This window comes from Aythya marila (genome assembly GCF_965140915.1).
Source record: "Aythya marila genome assembly, chromosome: 5".
Lineage (NCBI taxonomy): Eukaryota > Metazoa > Chordata > Aves > Anseriformes > Anatidae > Aythya > Aythya marila.
Genome location: NC_139046.1, coordinates 48799541 through 48820898, shown reverse-complemented (window position 1 = coordinate 48820898; position 21358 = coordinate 48799541). Strand labels below are relative to the sequence as shown.

The following is a 21358-nucleotide window of genomic DNA, read 5'->3' as shown; positions in this document are numbered from 1 at the left end:
AAAGGCTGATTCTTTTTCCTTTCTCTGAGCTATGAACCATTCAACTGACGAAGTCCTGGGGATGTTGAGGGGACTTTCCCAGTCAGTGGCACAGAAATTTCACTCTTCCTCACTTTGTCTCCCAGTGACTGCACTCCCCTTCTGCCCTGAATTCCCTGGAGTTCCCACCCTCAAAGTACCATTTCGTGCTTCTTGCCCCCCAGGAAGAAACAAGAGCTTTGTCACCCATGCCCACAGAGCTGGAGCTGCTCCCCAGGGACCAGCCCACTTCAGCACTTTCCCTTCCACCTGTTTGTCCTCTCCCCTTCCACAAAGGAGAACTTGTCAGTGCATGTGGTTACCCAAAGGGTTCATGTTCTTTAACTAATCAAAATCTTGCAACCAGAGAAGTCTGAGCCTTCAGTTGTTTAATAAGGCCAAGAGATAACTGCTGGCTAACAGCCTAATGTAGCATAAAATAAACCCAGTAACTGCTGGCTCATGAAGTATGCTGAGGCAGAACACAGTTCTCAGAGGATTTTATTGCTTCCCTTCATCTACAGAAAGAGTGACTAGGAGCAGCCCTTACCAGGACGATATACAAATCTCTGCCTCTCCCCAGCACTGTGACTATGTGTCGATGTTTATGAGACACCTGGTAATTTTCTCCTAATAATATTCCAGCCAATGTACACTACATAGTGCAGAGGTAGTTGGTGTTGGTGTTCTTGGCAAAGGACACAAAAAAGACATCCCTATGAAGAAGAGACTGTTGTGCAGAAATACAATTTGGGGGCTGATGTTGTGGGAAGGGTTTAAAATATCCACACAGATAGACATGAAGGCTGCATATCCTTTCACTGCTTTAATCAACCATTCCTTGTAAGAGCTTCAAGAAAATACAGGGGAAGCGATCACCCCAGACTGTTCGACGAAAATATTACATTCTCATAAAAAGTACAACCTCTCTTTTAAATATACTTACTGCTTTAAACATTACTTCTCTTTTACTGGGTTGATCTTGGACTGAAATATCCCAGAGATATTCAGCTCCGAGGGGAGATGAACTCATCACTAACCCCCAGAGCAGCTGGGGAGCCCGTGGGTGATGTGAGGTCCAGCAGCCTTCAGCTGAGTTTGGCTTGCAGCTTGCAAGCAGAAGAACTGACCTCTGGTCACCACTATAGCAGCTCACCACTGCTATATATGACTACCCTGCTGAATGCCTCCTCTCTCCCACTAGTAACTTTAATCTTACTTTTTACCCTCAATGTGGAGTCAAGTTTATTTTTGGAAGCTCATTTTACAATTATTTTAGAAATGTTATTTCTAATTACAATTTAGAGGTGCTATTTTCTTTCTTTTTGATTAATCTGTTAAATAAATATGCAAATATATCTAGTGCTCTATAGAAAAAATACATACACACAACAAACAACCCCTGAAATAATAAAAAAAACAAGATTAATAAAAATATGTACAATATTACATATATGAAATGGCCATCTAGTTTTGAAACTATAATAAAACTTAATTGCACTTCAGTTGCATGACATAATCTAAAAAGAATCAGCATATATAAAATAATGGCACTGCCTTTTTAAAGAGAAATTGAGCATCTCCCTATTTAAAAATATAAAAAGAAGCCAACCAGCGTTGTCCATGCATTTACAGTTACAGTTACTGAATATTAGATAAATTTCTCCACTGAACATCTCAGTAGGGAGATGAATAATAGCTCTCCCACCCTCCTTTTTTTTTTGTTGTTGTTGTTGTTTTTAAAAAAACTTATCCTCCTTTTTTTTTAAAAAAAAAAAAAAAAAAAAAAAGAAAACTTTATCCTTCAAGACAGTGAAAAGTCTCCTTTTGATTGTGGCTTATATTCAATTGAGATTTAAAGAGAGTCAAAATTCTTATTCTGGATCTCCACACTTAGTGATAAGCATATATAATTACATGTTATTGATTTATAATGACAAAAAGAAAAGCTTGCTTAAAAACACTGTAGGAAAAAAATCAATGTAGAGTCAACAAAGTTCCCACAGCACAGCTCAGTATTCAAATATGTGCTTGTGGCAGGGCTGAGAAATTTGACAATGTACTGATATACATATACTGATAGTGTTGTTAGTCACCTTGACCTTATTGGCTTCAGCTTGTTTGAACACCTTTGGAGCTGTGTGACTGCTTATAGATGAGACGTCTTTACATACATGGAGCCAGAAAATGTCCTACGTGCACCCTGAAATCATGTCTTGTCTTGGGACCTTTTGCCCAAGTGTACATTTTCCCTGAGGAGATCTGCCTGCAGATACTGGGGCACTGAGCAACTCAAATAGATGCTTGGGGAACTGCTGAAGGGCTGTAACTGAGAACCATAATCACGATTTTGATTGGGCTTCATGTTCTAGTAAAGATCAGTGCTAGATAATGTTAGTACTTAGCCAGCTGAATACTTATCCTCCAATTGCTTCAGATGGAGAACATAAAATAATGCATTAGCAGAATGGCGTTTTCCAATGAAGGTGCTATGGTCAGTGAACAGGAACATCTGAATGGACTTCTCTTGGTATTCCCCATCCCACAGCTGACACACCTCGCTGAATGCTATTACCTCTGGTTGATTTTGCTTGCATTTTTTTGAGGCAGCCCAATTAGAAGTTACAATTCGCCCACCATTCCAATATGCTTTCTTAAAAATGGCACAGACCACTGGTAGTAAATAATTTTCTTTCTGGCAGTTCATATCAATATAATGCACAGCATCATAGCTTAATACAAATACTTTACATAATAGACATACAATGACAAAACAAAAGCATATGACAATGCAGCTGCAGCTATTTTACTATATTACATTGTTGGGAGAGTTTCCTTTAAATCTCTTTGATCTTTTCTGTAGAATTTCAACTTCTGGTACCAGTAAACAAGCAGTATTTGTTTTGGTATTTTTAAAAAGAAGAAATAAAATGTGGAGGAAATAGAATTCAGAAGTGAGTGAGATCATAGAAAGGCCACTTTTAAAATATCATCAAACTGGTGTAACACAACAGTTACAGGGGAAACAAGCTTTACTAAGCTCAGCATCTCCTAAGTACAATTGAGCAGGGGAAAGTAAAGACCTATTCTTCTGGAATAAAAATACTGTCATCATCGCTGATGATTTCAAATTCCTTGATTTGTGCATGCACAATAGAGCTGGGGTCATTCTGTTTTATTAATTATACTAACTAACAGACTCATTAAAACATACACAAACTGGGACCAATGAAGGAGAGAGGGGGAAGAGCAATGAACACTTCAAAAACTCAAGGATAACTCTTCAAAAACTCAAAAACTCAAGGATAACTGTACAGATTGTTAAGATAATAAAGTAATGATGTTTATTATGTATCAGCTCATGTTTTCATTTCTTTATTCCCCCTCCCAAAAAGACTTGCTGCATGCCCGCAGACATTTTAAAACAACGATAAATAAGCTTTGTCCTTCTGGGTTTTACTTGTTACAGAATAAGTCATAAATCATTATGTCACTTTTTGATTTTACTGGCAGACTTTCAATGCACCTACTGCTCTTCCAGGCTGTAAGGCATTTCTGATGAATTCTGCTGTTTTAGACATTGTATAGGAAGCCTTTTTGGTTTAAGCTTTTTGTTTTGCTCTTGACATTTGTTGCTCACTTACTCTTGTACCATGACAAGTTTAGTACCTTAAATACCTGTAAGATAGAGCAACTGCATACTTCTGTAGCTCCGCACAGCGAAGACACTGTATCTGGGGATCAATGATATACCCAGGACACAGTAAGTGTCCTCTGTGTAGTAATTGGGAACTGACAAATTTATGCAACTCTTGGGGCTTATTTCAGGTAGCAAATGTCAATTCTGTAACTCAGACATCATTTAAAAATGATTAAAAATGAAGACAACTTAAGTTTAATCGTGTTCAAAAGACATCAGTAGCACAGTGCATCTGTGAATTCTGGCCCAAGTTCCATGTGATTTTGATTTCCCCAGCTCTGATCTACTTAGTGAGTTGGTACCATTACACTCCACTCTTCATGTCCAGCTCCTGATGATTTTGTGTTTCGTCAATGGTGAGGAATTCGTCAGATGCTCCTGTTCGGTCATTTGACTGTTCTTTGTGAACCAAGTGCACCATTTCTTGTGATTTGCTGGCATCCCCATTTAATTCACTTGTCTTCCTGTCCTCCACTGCACCTTTGCCATTATTGATCACAAGCTTTTTCTTCTGCCCACACCTAGAAAGAAATTAAAAGGAAATAAGTACCATAAATGGAGGCTAATAGAAATAAGAGAAGAAAATTCAAGTTAGTATTTAGAAAAAGGTGCTTAGAAATGAAACTTGCGTCTGTCAGTGCAGACCCATGCAATGAAAGGCGTAAGGTGTCTCCACACTGCATATTTTATTTTTGAAAAAATCCACAATTATATACATAAAATTTTTCAGGATCCTACTAATTCAGTTGCTATCTAGTGTCATTATAGACAGGACTAACAGGCATTACTGAAAGCTAGAAAAGATTTTCTAAGGTGTGGATATATCCACATTTATGAACTTTGTATACATCCCAGTATATGGACAGGGTCATTGTACATCCAGACTTTGGACCATGTGGGCTGGATATTCTTCAGGGCAGTAGAAATTAATAGTTGGATGTCAGGATTTGCCCTAGTCCATTAAAACTCTGGATACACTGTGCTGAATATCCCACTTGTTGTCTTTGAATAGCCTAGTATAAACTGAATGCCCAGAGGTCTGTTAAGAGGTACACTAATTTTCTGAAGTTTTACTTTAAAACATTTTCTTCTTCGTTGAAACAGATTTTGTTTGAATGACTAATTTTGCAGTTAAATTATGCCATTATGCTTTTGAAGTATGACTTTTTTCATGCTTACTGACTGGTAGGTGAGGATTATTTCATCCAAAGCAGCTCAGTTTGCTGTGTGAATGCTATGCACACACTTGGGAACGATTCCTGCTCTGCAACTATGAAATGCTGAAAGAGAGGCCACAGCCTCTCAAAAGAGCAGCTCAGCTTTTCTTTCCTGACATGATGGTCAGGCTGTGCCGCACCCAGTGTTGGACTCTGGATGGAGGGCCTAACACTTTTTACAATAGGAACCAGACAACGACGTTCTTCTTTGCAACAAGAGGAATAATAAAAAAATAAACAATCAAACAAGGAAACTGCCTCACACTGAACCTTGGGCCATTTTGTTTTGTTTTTGTGAAGATAACACCAATTTTATCAAGACAAGACCAATTAAACAGCAACAACAACAACAACCCTATAGTGAAGCAATTTGCTATTCGCTGAGAAATACCAATTGCTTGGTGGAAGTGCTTGAGATCCCTGCTGTACTGACTTTGTAGCTATGAAGGCCAAGTCTATTGATTTCTGAATCAAGAAGCTAACTACTTTGAAACCAAAGCCTCCAGCCCACAAGCTTTTACAGGCAGCCAGAATGAGAGCAAAACTGGAGAAGCTGCTGTCAACATTCCTTTTAACTGACAGCATTATAAAAATAAATACGCAGTTCTCGTTTTTAAATAAATGAATGCTTGGAACATTCTCACTTTACTGCTTGGATAACCCTGGATGCTCAATCCACCTTTTTCACCTGCCCAGTTCCCTTGCAGCACAGCTGCAGAGCTACTTTCAGATGAGCTGATGCTTGTGTGCAGTGTGGTGACTGCATAGCAACTCCTTCCCTGGGTCTGCAGCAGATTATCACTTATCTGAATAGATTAATCTCTTAAATATTTTGATCCTAGTGAAAGAAACAATGCCACCTGTTTCAAGAATACCAGATTACGTCCATGCTTCAAAGACTGATCCTCATAGGGACTGATGCATATTAGTAGGATCTAATCCATGAACTCATGCACACCCACAGACCCATGTGCACTTTTTCTCCTTGGGTCTCAATCCCACCTGCATGGCAGCTCTAAGTAAAATATATGTTTTCCACTTGCAGTATCTAGGACATAATTTTTAGCTTTGAGATTGTTTCAGTTCTTGTCAGATGCAGTCTATATTTAGTCACACTGGCCCTATTTGTCTGTTTCTATGGTGCGTCTGGGCTAAGAGGGAGGAAACAATGGCAGCCTCTGCTTTTGTACGCAAAGCAGAGTGATACATAAATCAACAAGCCGTGCCATTCAGGGTGTATAACTCCAGAGTCACTTAACAGAAAGAAAGGTATAGATTTTTCCATCTCACCATGTGTCTTGTCTCCATCTTATTTCAATAAGACCTCTAAAAGATATGTGGCAGTGCTTTATTCCAGCACCCACATCATGCTGTGGTGTGCTTCAAAGTGCAGGGCTACCTTACCTCCTCCGACTGCTGACGGCGATGCACACTACAAGGATCAATGCCAGTGCCAAGAGAGCAGCAACGATGATCAGCCATTCTGGGGAGAGTCAAGGGAAGGGGAGAGAATGTGTTAATCTGTCCTGTGTAATTTTGCAGTTTCACAGATGCTTGTGCATTCTTTAAGTTTCACGACTTCTTGAATGAATGTTTGTTCACTTTGCAAATTGCTTCTGTGCAAATCAGGTACGTTTTCATCAGTCACATTGCCTATGTGATCAAAGAAAGTGCTCAGCTACACCCAGACCAACACCAATGAAATACCTGGCCACTTCTGGCATCTAGAATCAGTGCATTTTAGATTGCATAGGTGAAGAGGAGTTGTGTCATTGATTTATTCCAAGAGCAGAAGAAAAGGCTTAGTGCTGACACATCTGCAATCCCACGTACAAAAGTAGGTTGGCTTTAAGGTAGAGTGAAATATCTACATTTTTTTTTTTTTAAATCTTACTTTAAGGGAGATCTTTAAAAAGCCAAATCCTAAACAAACAAACAAACAAAAAATAAAATAAAATAGAAGGAACTACAAAACCAGGATAAAGAGGTAAAACTGGAAAGGACCCAAAGAGATCACCTCAGTTATATTTCACTTCAGTGAAACAGAATGAATAAGAGCATCTCTGAGAAATGTTCCATTTGCTCTCAGCATTTTTAATAAAGGAGATTTCACAACCTTCTCCATAGCCTGTTCTTCATTCCACAATATGTCCCAGAAAAAAAAAGTCATTCTTTGACATCATTGTGTTGACTTCTTTCCATTTTATTTTAACATGCAATTCCTTTTCTATAACACTTATCAGATATTGTTTTCATGGAATATTCTCAGTTATGATACTTTGCATTTATCTTTACTGAATTTTCCCTGATTGTATATCAATTTATCAAAATTATTTATCTCTTAATCCTATTCTCCAAAATGCATGATTTCTTTTATCTACATAGTGCTAGAATATTTTATGAGTTGCAATATGCTCCATTTCTCAGACTCTCAGTAACAATTTGATTCAGAACAAAACCTGAACAACTATACTTGATGTACATCTTCATCTCTTATTTCAGTTTATATTATTATCATTATGTTCTTAAATTGTTAAAAGATATGACTTCAGAAACCTACCTGGTACCTGGGATGACCTTGGTTGTGATGTTATTGTTGTTGTTGTGTTCTCTCCAGGGTTAGGAGTGGGTTCAAAATTTCCCTTGCGTGAACCATCTATAATGGATGTAGATCCTAAAGATCAAAACTGTATGTTACTCCAAATATCTTTAGTGAATATTTAACAGGGAGGTTAAAAATGATGACTTCCACAATACAAAAAAAAATATTTCTAGAAAGTTCACACTGAGGTCATTAAAAAGTATTCATATGGAAATCTATTACAAAGACTATAATCATCATACTCTGAATAACAAAGCTCAGGGTTTTTCCCTTTCCACATTCTCATATGTTTCATTTTTGATTATGCAATACTTTCATGAACCAAAACGCAATTGTAATTGCCTAGAAATTTTCTGGAGAGAAGGTAAAAACTTCTGAATGTTGGAAACTTTTTGAAGATGCTTTTGTTATATAAGTCAAAGATCTTGTCTGTTCCATGGAGAAAAGAGAATGACAAAAGAGTAGAGAGAGAAAAATAATTTGACAATTTGACTTTCTGATTTAAATTGAAAATGGTCAATATGGAGAAATTTTAAGGCTTTTTATTTTATTCCTATATAGAATGATAAGGAATTTCTAAAACTTTCCTACTTTCATAAAATAAAAGTATAGTACTCTGGATGGTTTTAAATTTGATAGCTATGTATAAAGTGGGACCTTAAAAATTCTAAATATTCTCTCTAATAGCAAAAATACTCTCTGTAAAATTATATATGGATCCTCTGGCTCTTTTTAATAATTTTTTTTAATTTGGTTCTAAGACTGAATTAGATCTTAAGTTCAAATGCATACTTTCAGTCTCACATATTTCCTCTGATGGTCACACTGCTTGAAGTTTTATGTGATGACAGTAATATTTGTGGCCCACTCTGTTGCCATATGGGTATCCCATGTCTAAAATTATCTGTATGTTATAGATACAGTAGTTTCACATGGGACTACAACTTCATTATCAGTACAAAAACAGTATTACAGATCTCCACCTCTCTGAATTCTTCCAGACACTGATAGAGCAAATTAGACACTTACTCTAATCAGCTGTAAAATTCTTTTTCTGTCACACACATTGCAGCTCTCTTCTAGCCAGCCTTTCTGATCTCATTTCCTAATGGCAGCTGGCAAATACAAAACTAAGAAGTGCATTTTCCTCCTGTTAAGCATAGCCAACAAGTAGTTGAACGTTCCAGATGTTTTCATTACATTTGTTAGCAAGGAACTTATTGACCCTTCAGTTGTTTTGTACTATCTCACCCCAAAGGACAGAGCACTAACTCAGCAACTATGGGACCTAATCTAGCCTCCAAGAAAGCTGAGTAAGATAAATGTAATGACTTGTCTACTTGACATGTCAGCGGATATTTTTTAAGGTGCTTTAAATCACCCTCGTGAAATGGCAGAGCTTTTTCACCAAAAAGGCCCTTAGAAAGACATTTATTAAAGATTTCTGTGTTAAGAGAACTGCTAAATTTGCTCTTCCCTGCTCCCCTGAGCCCTGAGAAGAAACAGGATTTGATCATGTCTCCTGGTGTTCTGGCTCCTGGGAAGTGCCTGCAGAAGGCAGGGAAGTCTCCTCAATTGCGGTCTACATTTCATTTTGATGACATACTAGATTTTCTTCTTTTTGACTCTTATTTTTTGGATTCTTTCAGTAGACTGATTTGTTATTCCACTGTGGCACTTTGACAAAAGGTCAGTCATTAGTGGGATGTCAGACAACAGCTTAAACATTTCTGCAGAGGAAAGGCAAGTGAAAGGAAGGAGTATACTACAGGAAGCCATTCATTTGTTTGGAGGAAGCCTTTAAATAGTGCCTGTCAATATATTAAGGAATCTTTTTCACTCAATACAGCTATAGAGGGCAATGTTACAAATGAAAGAACGCTTCAATAAATTAACTTTAAAAAAAAACGACAACAGTAGTGTCCAAGTAGTCCCCTTGTACTACGTTTTACAAAGGGTAGGTAAGTGAGAAAAATAAGGAAGTTTTAAGAAGAAGGCCTTATGAAACTTTGCCAGGGCACTGGCAATGCAAATATTCTACACAGGCATTCACCTTGAAAAAGGTCTTAAAACCAGTCCTTACAGGTTTTATATGATCAAAACAGAAAGGTAGCAAACATTTTTTCAAAGTTTGTAATGTCTGTACAGTAAATTAAGGAGGCTGCTTGGACTAATTAAGTTAATAGGGCAGTGGGTGTCAAGAAATGAGTTTGTCATAGTAGGAAACAGTTATTAAAATATTTATCTTTCCAATAAAATGCAAATACACATTTTGCATTTATATTGCTGTGCCTATGTCAAAATATTTTAACCGCGGTTTTGGTACATTTGATTTTACTGTGTCTACAAAAAACTCTGGAAAAAAAAAAAAAAAGGAAGAAAAATTCTACCTGATAGCATATGAATTCACATTAATTATTTTAAATAGACTCCACCAAACCTAGTGGAGTTATCCCAGGGTAAAAGTGTAGAGAGAAATCAAACATATCTAGAAACATTTAGCTGTCACTCCAAATTCCATTTTCAAATCTTTCAAAATTAATGTTTTCATTGGAAGCAAATTCTAACTCCTAACCATTATGAATAATAAAATTATCTTTAAAGTGCTTGCTGTAAGACACATACATAGTATATGTAAGTATATGTATGTTTTACATATACAAGTATATAATTATGTTTGTGTGTAAAGAATGACCACAGAGCATTGGCCAAACCTGACAAAGTTCCACTAACTTCCAGGAAAGTGCATGAAAGTAGTATTTAGGTTAGTGTGTGAGATAACTAGATTCTGGAAAAAAAAAAAACCTAAAAAATTGCTATTAGCATGATGTGTTTAAGAACAAGGAAAAGTCCCTCAATTTCCCGTACTACTAAGTTGCCAAAAAAAAAAAAAAAAAAAAAAAGATATTTGTAGTGTAATAAAGTAAACATGGTTACTGTTAACTGCACTAACTTTATCAGAAGAATAACACTTAAGAAACTGTTCACAAAGGAAATGTCAGTTAAAACCCACTATATGTAGCTATAATTATCATTGGCAAGATACCAATAGCAGAGGTAACTAGGCAGGAAAAAAAAAAAAGAAAAAGGACTGCAGAGAGAATTACTTTTTCTTGATATGTATTCCACTGACACAGAAGGAATGAGGACAGGGGAAGAGTGAAAGACTATTAAGTGTTACAGAGATGTCACTTGCGACCGTCAAATAGGAAGAAAAATGCTAGCATGGGGAAAAAGCTTATGCTTTTTCATTTTATGAGATATGTTGTCACATACAGATAGTAAAATGTAAGAAAAAGTTATTTGCAAAACACTACTTTCAGTCATTTGGCAAAAGTCCTCTGCTTTGCAGAGAAAAAGATTTCCTTTCATGGCATCTTAGATGTGGATCATAAAAATATCTAGAAATGCCAAAAGCAATAATAACCAAAAAAGCAAATTAGCATAACTGAAAACCCTGGTTAGTGCAAATACTTTCAGGGGATCATCGTTGTCCCAAACGATAATTGACATGGAAAAACGAAAACCATTTTAATTTATACTTCTTACTAGGAGGAAGAGGGGTCTGTAACTGATTGTGATGATCATCAATGTCTGAAAAAACTCCAGGTACCAAATTGACATAAGAGCCGTCTGTGGTATTTGCTTGTTCACTTTCACTTCCAGGCTGAGCGCTGGGTGCCAACGGCTCTTTGGTAGCTTCCTCCCGGCCGACAACATCCATGGACTCTGTGACTGCCATGATGATGGCACGATCAGCTTTAAACGTTAATGCCCACCAAACCACCACCCATGTTATTGCCCTCTCTCCGGTATCACAGCAAGGCAGAAAGGATGTCCTTCTGCCTGGTTTAAAGCACGGCAGGAGAAGAATGAGCAGAAGGCCTCCCCTTCCTCTCCCACGCTGCCACTGGCTTTTGAGACACTTAAGCAAAACTTGTTTGTCATGTTGGATGGAGATGTTGGCCGTACCCATGTATCCCAGTGACAGATGGAGAGGGAAGACTTTCGGAAGAAGAAACCACAGCAGCAAAAACCTGACCCTGTAACTCAGGAGTGAGCAGCCATACCACAGCCCGATCTGTGGTGTTGTGCCTGTGACTCCCCTAGTGAGGAGTAAGGAATGGAAGGCAGAATTAACGGGATATAAATCTTGTGTGATTGCTCTGCTCTCATCATCAGGACAGTCTTCCTTGGTGATGGTGTCACTGCTGAGTCACAGGAGCAGATCACTCAATTAAGTCCACCAGAGCACTTCCACCACACCAATCGCAGCACCAAAGCATACCAAGCCTGACCCCACCGATGAATAATATGGGAGGATGGGGCTGGGAATTCAGGATCACCAAGGCACATGACGTGCATAAGAAGAGACAGGAGGCCACCTGGCAACATGCTTCAGCAAAGACCAGAAACCACCAAATGTACCAGGAAGAAGTCCCCTGCGACTACTCCAGAAGGTTGTTCTAATAACAGCACAGATCCCACCACAGGAAATTTTTGGGTTGCAAGTCCGCAATAGGGTTGGAGATCCCCAAGATGAGAAAGGTAGTGAAAGGCATCAAAATCAGAAGAAATAATGCCTCATTTCACACAGCACGTGAGAAATGAGCATGATCCATTATTCTTACTGGTACCCGTCAGGAGAGAGTCATCTCCAGCTTCATTCGTACTATCAGGATTCAGCCCGTGGAGGACCTCACCCCCATGGGCATCTGTGGAATGTGTGATGCCTTCAGTGCCCCATCCTGCTTCATTGTCTGAAGACAGAGGTGGCTGAGTTGAGTCTTCATGATGAGCACCGTCAGGAGTGGCAAGAGCTGTTACGATGACTCGAGGTGTCCACACTTCCTGGGTTACATCCGCTGGTTCCAGAACATCAATTTTGGCTGTTGCTGTTGTGATGTGATGATGGCTAAGTTAACCTCAAACATATTTGCAAAATCCCACCTTATCAATTTTTCTCTGTTTATTTCATTTAACAAGGTCTACCTTTTCCTTGGGGAAGGGTTGGGGCAAGCAAACAAGATCTGTATCTGTCATTATTATTATTATTATTTTTTATCTATTTCTTTAACTGTGATTTATTGATTATTCGAATAGTTGCTTACTCATTTCCCCAAATATCAGTGATCTTGGAAGTATATAAAAACTATTTAAAGAATAGATAGCAGCTACTGCTATAGCTACCTGATTATTTAAGATTAAGATCATCATCATCAATCTAATAAAATCTCCTTTCTAGTGTATTTTTCATCTCTGCTTTTCCATGAGATTATCATAAGAATGCATGCTGGTCTCCCAGCAGATGAATTCAAAATGAATTCTAATGGAAAATAAAGGAAATAAATTTTTTAATTAACATCCTTCCCACAATCACTCATATGGTGCTCTTCTCTAAAGAGACTGCTGCTGATGAAAAAGAGTACGGATGTCAAAAAAACACGCAAAAATAGCATAGCCTAACTAAATGCCCTTGCAGTAATTGCAAATGCTCCAAAATATGAATAGAATAATAAAGGCCAATATACATGCAAAATTACAGCACTGAAAATTAACATTGTGAAACAAAATGACACACCAAAACATGCATTTCCAAACAACGGGAGCCTAAAATGTTATCTTGGAAAATATCTAGTAACAACTATTTAGAAGGGAGAAAAATCATATTATTTTCAGAATGGAATGTGTATTAGAATTCCTATCATTACATAGGAATAAGATTAGAATGACTTGTTAGAAAGCACTTACAAGCACTTAAATAGATTGTCACATCCTGTTGTGTTCTTTTGTTTGTTTGTATGTTTTTGTTTGTTTGTTTCATTTGTAATTGATCTGTCAAACTACATAGAGCTTAACAAGCTGATGACAATAAACTGTGAAGCTTTATATGATCCTTTCCATTCTTGGAAAACAAAAGGAAGAAGTAGAGAAAAGAACTGTTTTTTATCAACACAAGTTTTGGTTTTCATAGCTCTTTGGAAAATCCCAGGAGTTGTGATTTAAAGGAATCCTGAAGAAAATGGAAGTTGAAAAGGGAAAGCATAAATTTTATTTTTTCCCTTAGAGTTTTATTTTACTTAATAAAATATGAGAGATGTAACATTTCAAATGCACTAAAACATCATAAAAATCCAGTATTAACAAATAAAATTTTAGGATAAAAATTCAGTATTGTGATGGTGGATAACTCAATAGGATACCATACATAAGATAGGAATTGAACCTTGGAGATCTTCATGAACTGTAGTAAGTTATTTTAAAATTTACTGTACTAATGGTGTCTGTGGTGATCCTAAAACCAGGGATGAATAGACATGAAAAACTGTTTTTAAACATACAATTCAGTTACCTTTAAAAAATATAAAATAATAATTTTCTCTGTATCACCTTCCACTAAAACTTAAATTGAAAAAAAAAAATATGGAGGGCATAAGAAACAGTACACACAGGAAAAAGCAGACTGAATGGATAGCATTTCTTGTTTGGATGTTCACATGCAACAGAATTATAAATCAGTTTGCACTGCAAGTCTACAACAAGAATATAGATCCCCAAGATGAGAAAGGTAGTGAAAGGCATCAAAATCAGAAGAAATAATGCCTCATTTCACACAGCACGTGAGAAATGAGCATGATCCATTATTCTTACTGGTACCCGTCAGGAGAGAGTCATCTCCAGCTTCATTCGTACTATCAGGATTCAGCCCGTGGAGGACCTCACCCCCATGGGCATCTGTGGAATGTGTGATGCCTTCAGTGCCCCATCCTGCTTCATTGTCTGAAGACAGAGGTGGCTGAGTTGAGTCTTCATGATGAGCACCGTCAGGAGTGGCAAGAGCTGTTATGATGATGGTTGAATCAGCTGTGAATTCAACATGCATCCTGCTGTGCCCCTCATATACCCATCACATTCAAGTCTCCTGTTCACCTTAAACCACTGCTACGCTTTTCACACCACAGAGGGGGAGAAGAGGGATCTTTTGCCCCCTGTACATCCTCATCACTCTCTCAACATTTTGAACAGAACTTTTTGCTTGTTATTCACATGCACTTCATGACTTAATGCAAAAGAGTCCTAAGGACAGTGGATGCAGTGAAAGGCCATGGAGAGAGGTCAGGATAATTCCTGCCCTGTATCTCAGGCTGATCACAGAGCTTCAGCACCACCGTCCAGTGGTGATACAGTGCATTTTACCTTACAGATATCAGTAGTGACAGTAAAGATCCCATTCTACAACCGTTGACGCCCCTTTGTTGCTTAAGACTATGTGAGTAGTGACAAGTTAAAAAAAGTGCTTTTAATTTGTATGCCTTACTTGTAGAAAGAAGGGTCTGTAACTGATTGTGATGATCATCAATGTCTGAAAAAACTCCAGGTACCAAATTGACATAAGAGCCATCTGTGGTATTTGCTTGTTCACTTTCACTTCCAGGCTGAGCGCTGGGTGCCAACGGCTCTTTGGTAGCTTCCTCCCGGCCGACAACATCCATGGACTCTGTGACTGCCATGATGATGGCACGATCAGCTTTAAACGTTAATGCCCACCAAACCACCACCCATGTTATTGCCCTCTCTCCGGTATCACAGCAAGGCAGAAAGGATGTCCTTCTGCCTGGTTTAAAGCACGGCAGGAGAAGAATGAGCAGAAGGCCTCCCCTTCCTCTCCCACGCTGCCACTGGCTTTTGAGACACTTAAGCAAAACTTGTTTGTCATGTTGGATGGAGATGTTGGCCGTACCCATGTATCCCAGTGACAGATGGAGAGGGAAGACTTTCGGAAGAAGAAACCACAGCAGCAAAAACCTGACCCTGTAACTCAGGAGTGAGCAGCCATACCACAGCCCGATCTGTGGTGTTGTGCCTGTGACTCCCCTAGTGAGGAGTAAGGAATGGAAGGCAGAATTAACGGGATATAAATCTTGTGTGATTGCTCTGCTCTCATCATCAGGACAGTCTTCCTTGGTGATGGTGTCACTGCTGAGTCACAGGAGCAGATCACTCAATTAAGTCCACCAGAGCACTTCCACCACACCAATCGCAGCACCAAAGCATACCAAGCCTGACCCCACCGATGAATAATATGGGAGGATGGGGCTGGGAATTCAGGATCACCAAGGCACATGACGTGCATAAGAAGAGACAGGAGGCCACCTGGCAACATGCTTCAGCAAAGACCAGAAACCACCAAATGTACCAGGAAGAAGTCCCCTGCGACTACTCCAGAAGGTTGTTCTAATAACAGCACAGATCCCACCACAGGAAATTTTTGGGTTGCAAGTCCGCAATAGGGTTGGAGATCCCCAAGATGAGAAAGGTAGTGAAAGGCATCAAAATCAGAAGAAATAATGCCTCATTTCACACAGCACGTGAGAAATGAGCATGATCCATTATTCTTACTGGTACCCGTCAGGAGAGAGTCATCTCCAGCTTCATTCGTACTATCAGGATTCAGCCCGTGGAGGACCTCACCCCCATGGGCATCTGTGGAATGTGTGATGCCTTCAGTGCCCCATCCTGCTTCATTGTCTGAAGACAGAGGTGGCTGAGTTGAGTCTTCATGATGAGCACCGTCAGGAGTGGCAAGAGCTGTTATGATGATGGTTGAATCAGCTGTGAATTCAACATGCATCCTGCTGTGCCCCTCATATACCCATCACATTCAAGTCTCCTGTTCACCTTAAACCACTGCTACGCTTTTCACACCACAGAGGGGGAGAAGAGGGATCTTTTGCCCCCTGTACATCCTCATCACTCTCTCAACATTTTGAACAGAACTTTTTGCTTGTTATTCACATGCACTTCATGACTTAATGCAAAAGAGTCCTAAGGACAGTGGATGCAGTGAAAGGCCATGGAGAGAGGTCAGGATAATTCCTGCCCTGTATCTCAGGCTGATCACAGAGCTTCAGCACCACCGTCCAGTGGTGATACAGTGCATTTTACCTTACAGATATCAGTAGTGACAGTAAAGATCCCATTCTACAACCGTTGACACCCCTTTGTTGCTATGTGAGTAGTGATAAGTTACAAAAAGTGCTTTTAATTTGTTATTCTGTTTATGGCAGTAGTAAGAGCAATTTTCTTCTCAAAATGAAATTCATATTTTGGAATTACTGAAGGATTATAATCATCAGAATTACTTTGTTCACAAAATTAAAAATAGATTCTGAGGATTGTCTGATTGAGAAAGGGTTAAAGTTACACTTCCTCTTATTTTAGTACAAATAAGTCATGTTCTCATATCATAATTTTGGAATATACTTCAATGGCATAAATGGTATGTGCTATACCAAACTGCATCATAAATTCAGTGGTAGAGTTGTGTCATGTCAGATTTCTAAATTCCTTTCTCTCATAATTCTGTGAACCAGAGTGATGGATATTTTTCAAAAATCTATGAAAAGAACACTCTTCTACAAGATCATTATTCACAGATTAAAAGCATTAACCCGTTTAGATACAAGTAACATAATTATGAATTCAACATTATGGTAATAACTGTTTGGCAACACAAATTAATATAACATATATGTATGTACTGAACTGCATGCAACTCCACAGTCATGCTTAACTGAAGAACAGAAAGCAATAGATGTGTTACTGGTAAGTATAAGATAAATGTTTTCTAGAGAGCTAAAATCTCACCACCATTCAGGCAAGTTATGTCACTGTCCTAAAGAGATCAGTAAACTACTCCTCTCTACAGTCATGCAATGTTGTTTCAAAACTTGCCACCAGAGAGATAGAAGTGATTAAATATGCATAGCTGATATTATTAATAGTACCTGTATTGGAAGACTCTTTTTCATGATTATTTTCTCTGGAAGGAATAATTCTATCCATTACAGGGGCTTGTGTGGAATAATCCTCTCCCTTGTCCCAGCCTGGATACACCAACTGGTCTTGCGCTGAGTCATTCTGTCTGGCCCCATGACTGGAGGCCATAGCTGTTATGATGATGGTGAAGCAATTATGAACTCAGTATATAAAGATCCATTTCTCATATTATTCTCCTCTTCGGTTCTTGTCTCTATGACAGGCCTTGCTCACATGTCTACTACATTTAATGGCAAAGAGAAGTAAAGCAGTTTTGCTTCTCATTCTGGTTTATGTTTAGAAAAGCTGCCTACCATCACCAACAGGATTGAATCCTTCCTCAAACTGAGCATATGCTTTTCAGAATCAAGATATCTCATTGATTTCCAAAAGTATTTCCCTGAGTCTTGCTTTTCATGACTTCGTATTGGTTGAATATCAAACCAAAATCCACTGATGCATAAGAACAAAGAAGGCAGAAATAACTGGAAGAACCTGATCCACCAGTAAGATTTTAATCACAGAATTTGAATGTATTGACTATACCCAACTTTTCCCCCTCGAAATGTCACTATTTTATTAGTTGCAGCCTCTCCAGAAAAAATAAAAAAGCAAGTCTGGCAGCAGGGAAGGTTGGCAGATGCAGATTTATGAATGATGCACATAGTATATGAGTGAACAATTGACTGGAAGATATCTGATATAGCAATTATATAGAAATATAAAATATTTTGCATATTAAGCAATCTGTAGTTTTTATTAGATAGTCACAACCAAAGAGTACCCAAATCTTAACATATGCCCCATTAAAAACACCTCCAACCTAATAAAAACCAAACAAATAATTAAAACAAGAAAATTACCATAGGAAGTAAAAAATTAAATTGCTACTAGGCCAAATTACATTGCTATAATAATGTAATATAATATTTATATATCTATCAGTAATATATTGCATTGCATCACCAGATTTTTAAAGGATGTTGATGAAGCACCTGGAGTTGATATCTTAGAAGAATGTAGACTTGGGGACTGCTAAAGCAGTGAGCTACCTTAAACTTTTGCTTAGATTTAGGTGAAGGAATATATGCACATGATACAGCATCCCAAACAATGTCTATGATATACTTGTCTTCATTGGTCTGTGTTTGATAATCAGTAAGAGCAGATGATGACTGTTGGCAGTGCTTAGTATAGCACATCAGTCATTAGCTAGACAAACACTCACAGGAACATCAACTAATATTTATCAATTTTCAGTTACTGGCTTTACAGTAGAATTGAATCTTTTGTTTCAATTTATTAGACTGATGGAAGAGAGAAGCCTCTCTTTTATTCTACAGTATGCTTCTTTTTTCTTCACTTCAGTATCATCTAGTCAGATTTCAAAAGTGGAGTGAGTAGATATTTTGGATACTATTTATTAGTTAAAATTGCTGATTTAACAAAAACTGTAAAAAACGGGTCCAATAATGGCTTTCAAGAGGGGTGTGAACACAGCTCTCAAATATGCAAAAAATGCAACAGACATTATTATCTTTCTATTTAAACATTTACTGTTTCCTACAGATATAAGCCTGGTAGATAGCCTGGTAAAGAGTTGTGACTGCATGTGATAGAACACAAAATGTGGGAGACAATTGCAGTATTAATCCACTATAGGTATTGACACGCAGTCCAAATGAGAGAGAAAACAAACCTCCAGGACCGAGCCTGAATAATAAATTTTATATATATGTATAGAATTCAACCTGCAGATTCCTGTTGCTCAGGTTTGTTCACAGAACATCTGATATGGCTTCAGATTGCAAAATTGTTAGTAAAAACATTCTAAAATTAAACCTTAAGTAAACCCTGATAACTTACTAAAATCTGACCTGTAGTATTACCTGTATAAGGAGTTTTCTTTTCAATATCATTTTCACCTGGAAGAGTAAATTCTTGATGTTCAGTACTCCCAGTTGTATTTGCAGGGTTTTGTGCTTGACTGATCCATCCAGAATGAGCACTGTGTAACAGTGGATGTTGGGTTGGTCCTTGATGCTTTTCATTTTCACTTGTAACTGGTGCTGATAAGATGATGATTGAATCAATAATGATCAAAATACCCAACACCAGTCATATTATCCTTATCTTCATGGTCTACGCAGTAAGGCTGGATTTTGTTTTGCTTTTCTTTTTTAATTGTTGCATTTGGTGTAAAAGATGAAAGGAAGCAAAGCTGCTTTGAAAACCGAAGCTCATTTTGAACACAGAAGCTCCACCAGGAACAGAGGAAGATTTAGTATCCCAATGACCAATGGCAGAGAAAAGCTATAGGAAAAGCAGTGGAAGAACACATAGGGAACACCAACTTGCATCTCTACTTCGTATTTATTAATACTAACATAACTGTTGAGTCTGCAGATTCTGGGTTTATGAAAGTGAAAGAGATGATGAACTTTCTCTTTTGAGTTAATATCCCAATTACACAATTGCAAGGCAAGGAATTTCTATCTCCAAGGAAATTGTCATTCCTTCTGGGACTGAAAGAATATTCAGTCGGATGGAGAAAATAAATAGGTTTGTATATTTGAGGTTGAAACGCATACTAGCTTTGAACTCAGTAATAATTAAACCTAAAATAAATTAATTGCTTGCTGTTGAATTTGCTGTTTACACAGCAGAAAATGCAGTCAGAAGTCATCTGAAATACCACCACCATAAGAGATTTTCTAATAAACAGTAGAAGTCTTATAAAAAGATATGCCAAAAAATAAAATAAAATAAAAATAATAATACTTGTAACAGTAAGATGAATATTAGAACCCAATTAAAAAAAAAATGCATTAGGTAGCAAACATTTCCATGAGTGATACATGGATACATGAAAGGTAAAATAAAGACCCTTTACCAGAGGATGCAAAGAATGAATTGGACCTGTTACATATGCACTTAGTCACCTGCTAAAGAAACCTATGCTAAGCATTTTCCTAGAAGAACAGAAATGGAGGAATATATATCTTCACATTTCAAATGATGAAATATTCACAAGGAGATCATTCTTGCAAATGTAATTCATTATTTTTGTAATTAAAACAAATATATAGAGAGATTATCCTTTACTATTTGGTGCTGAATTTGCATCCAGTAGGTCTATATGTTAAACTTAAGAAGTGTATTAATACAACTAATTTAACAATGCTTCAGAATTAAAAGAAACTTTTCACAGAAATTCTTTCTAGGTGATTATAGCTTCTGCCCTGTGTCACCTGGATAACATTACAGTGCTCCCAAAAATCGCAGGATCAGAAAGAATTGTACCTAGCCATTGGAGGCAGATCATATAAATCCAAAGAAGTACTGCTGTAAGTAGAAAATGCCTGTTTTTACAGAAGGATAAGAAAGCTTTCCACAAGTCCACCTGAAATATATTTATTTTCAGTGCAATCTAATTTTATGCAATTACAAGACTAGCCCCTAATCCAGCTGTAGAAAGCTGTGCCTTCGGCTATTCAGTTTTGCACTTCACTTTAACAGGGTATAGCCAAAAATGAAGTTCATATTCAACTATGTTTTAAAAAAAAATTTTACTGGAGACTATTTGTGTACACAACAAAAATAGCTGGAGAATGCATTCCATAGGCCTTTGCGCACAGAGGTTTTTAGGCTTGAAGAATGTGAGAACATTTTCAACAGCACAGTTGGCTGCTGGCACTAACACTGGTAGGAAAAAGTTCACATTTGTCTGGAGGTAGTGTATTATCCTTCATAGCACAGTTAGGAACGTAATGTTTACTCTTCCACTCAGAATGAATCCTTAGCAGTAACGGATCCTAGGCTGAGCCCTTTGTATCTTGAAGACCACAGTTTAACTTCAGCTGGATAATTTTTTAACTTTGCCAAATGTATACTACCAGCATTATCTTATTATCCCAAACTAATTAATTTACTTAAATTGATCCAAGCTTTATATCTGCAGATTTTCCACCTACATAATTTTCAAATATTGCCCTAAATGTT

At 37.7% G+C, this 21358-nt stretch overlaps 1 protein-coding gene across 7 annotated transcripts in view; it reads right to left on the bottom strand.

Annotated features, from left to right (window-relative positions):
- Positions 1 to 831: 831 nt before the first annotated feature.
- Positions 832 to 21358, bottom strand: part of CD44 (CD44 molecule (IN blood group)) — a 62833-nt gene continuing 42306 nt past the window's right edge. The window contains exons 1-9 of one of the 7 annotated variants that reach the window (XM_082760734.1): positions 17326 to 17512; positions 15938 to 16126; positions 14856 to 15041; positions 14189 to 14377; positions 12169 to 12432; positions 11087 to 11272; positions 7496 to 7609; positions 6340 to 6418; positions 832 to 4239 (exon numbers count right to left, since the gene is read on the bottom strand). In XM_082760734.1, the coding sequence (XP_082616860.1) occupies positions 4023 to 4239; positions 6340 to 6418; positions 7496 to 7609; positions 11087 to 11272; positions 12169 to 12432; positions 14189 to 14377; positions 14856 to 15041; positions 15938 to 16126; positions 17326 to 17485 (1584 nt within the window). In that variant the 5' untranslated portion in view covers positions 17486 to 17512 and the 3' untranslated portion in view covers positions 832 to 4022. Of the gene's footprint in view, positions 4240 to 6339; positions 6419 to 7495; positions 7610 to 11086; positions 11273 to 12168; positions 12433 to 14188; positions 14378 to 14855; positions 15042 to 15937; positions 16127 to 17325; positions 17513 to 21358 lie in introns of those variants that run through there. The other 6 variants (XM_082760729.1, XM_082760730.1, XM_082760731.1 and 3 more) reach the window with 6 other exon arrangements.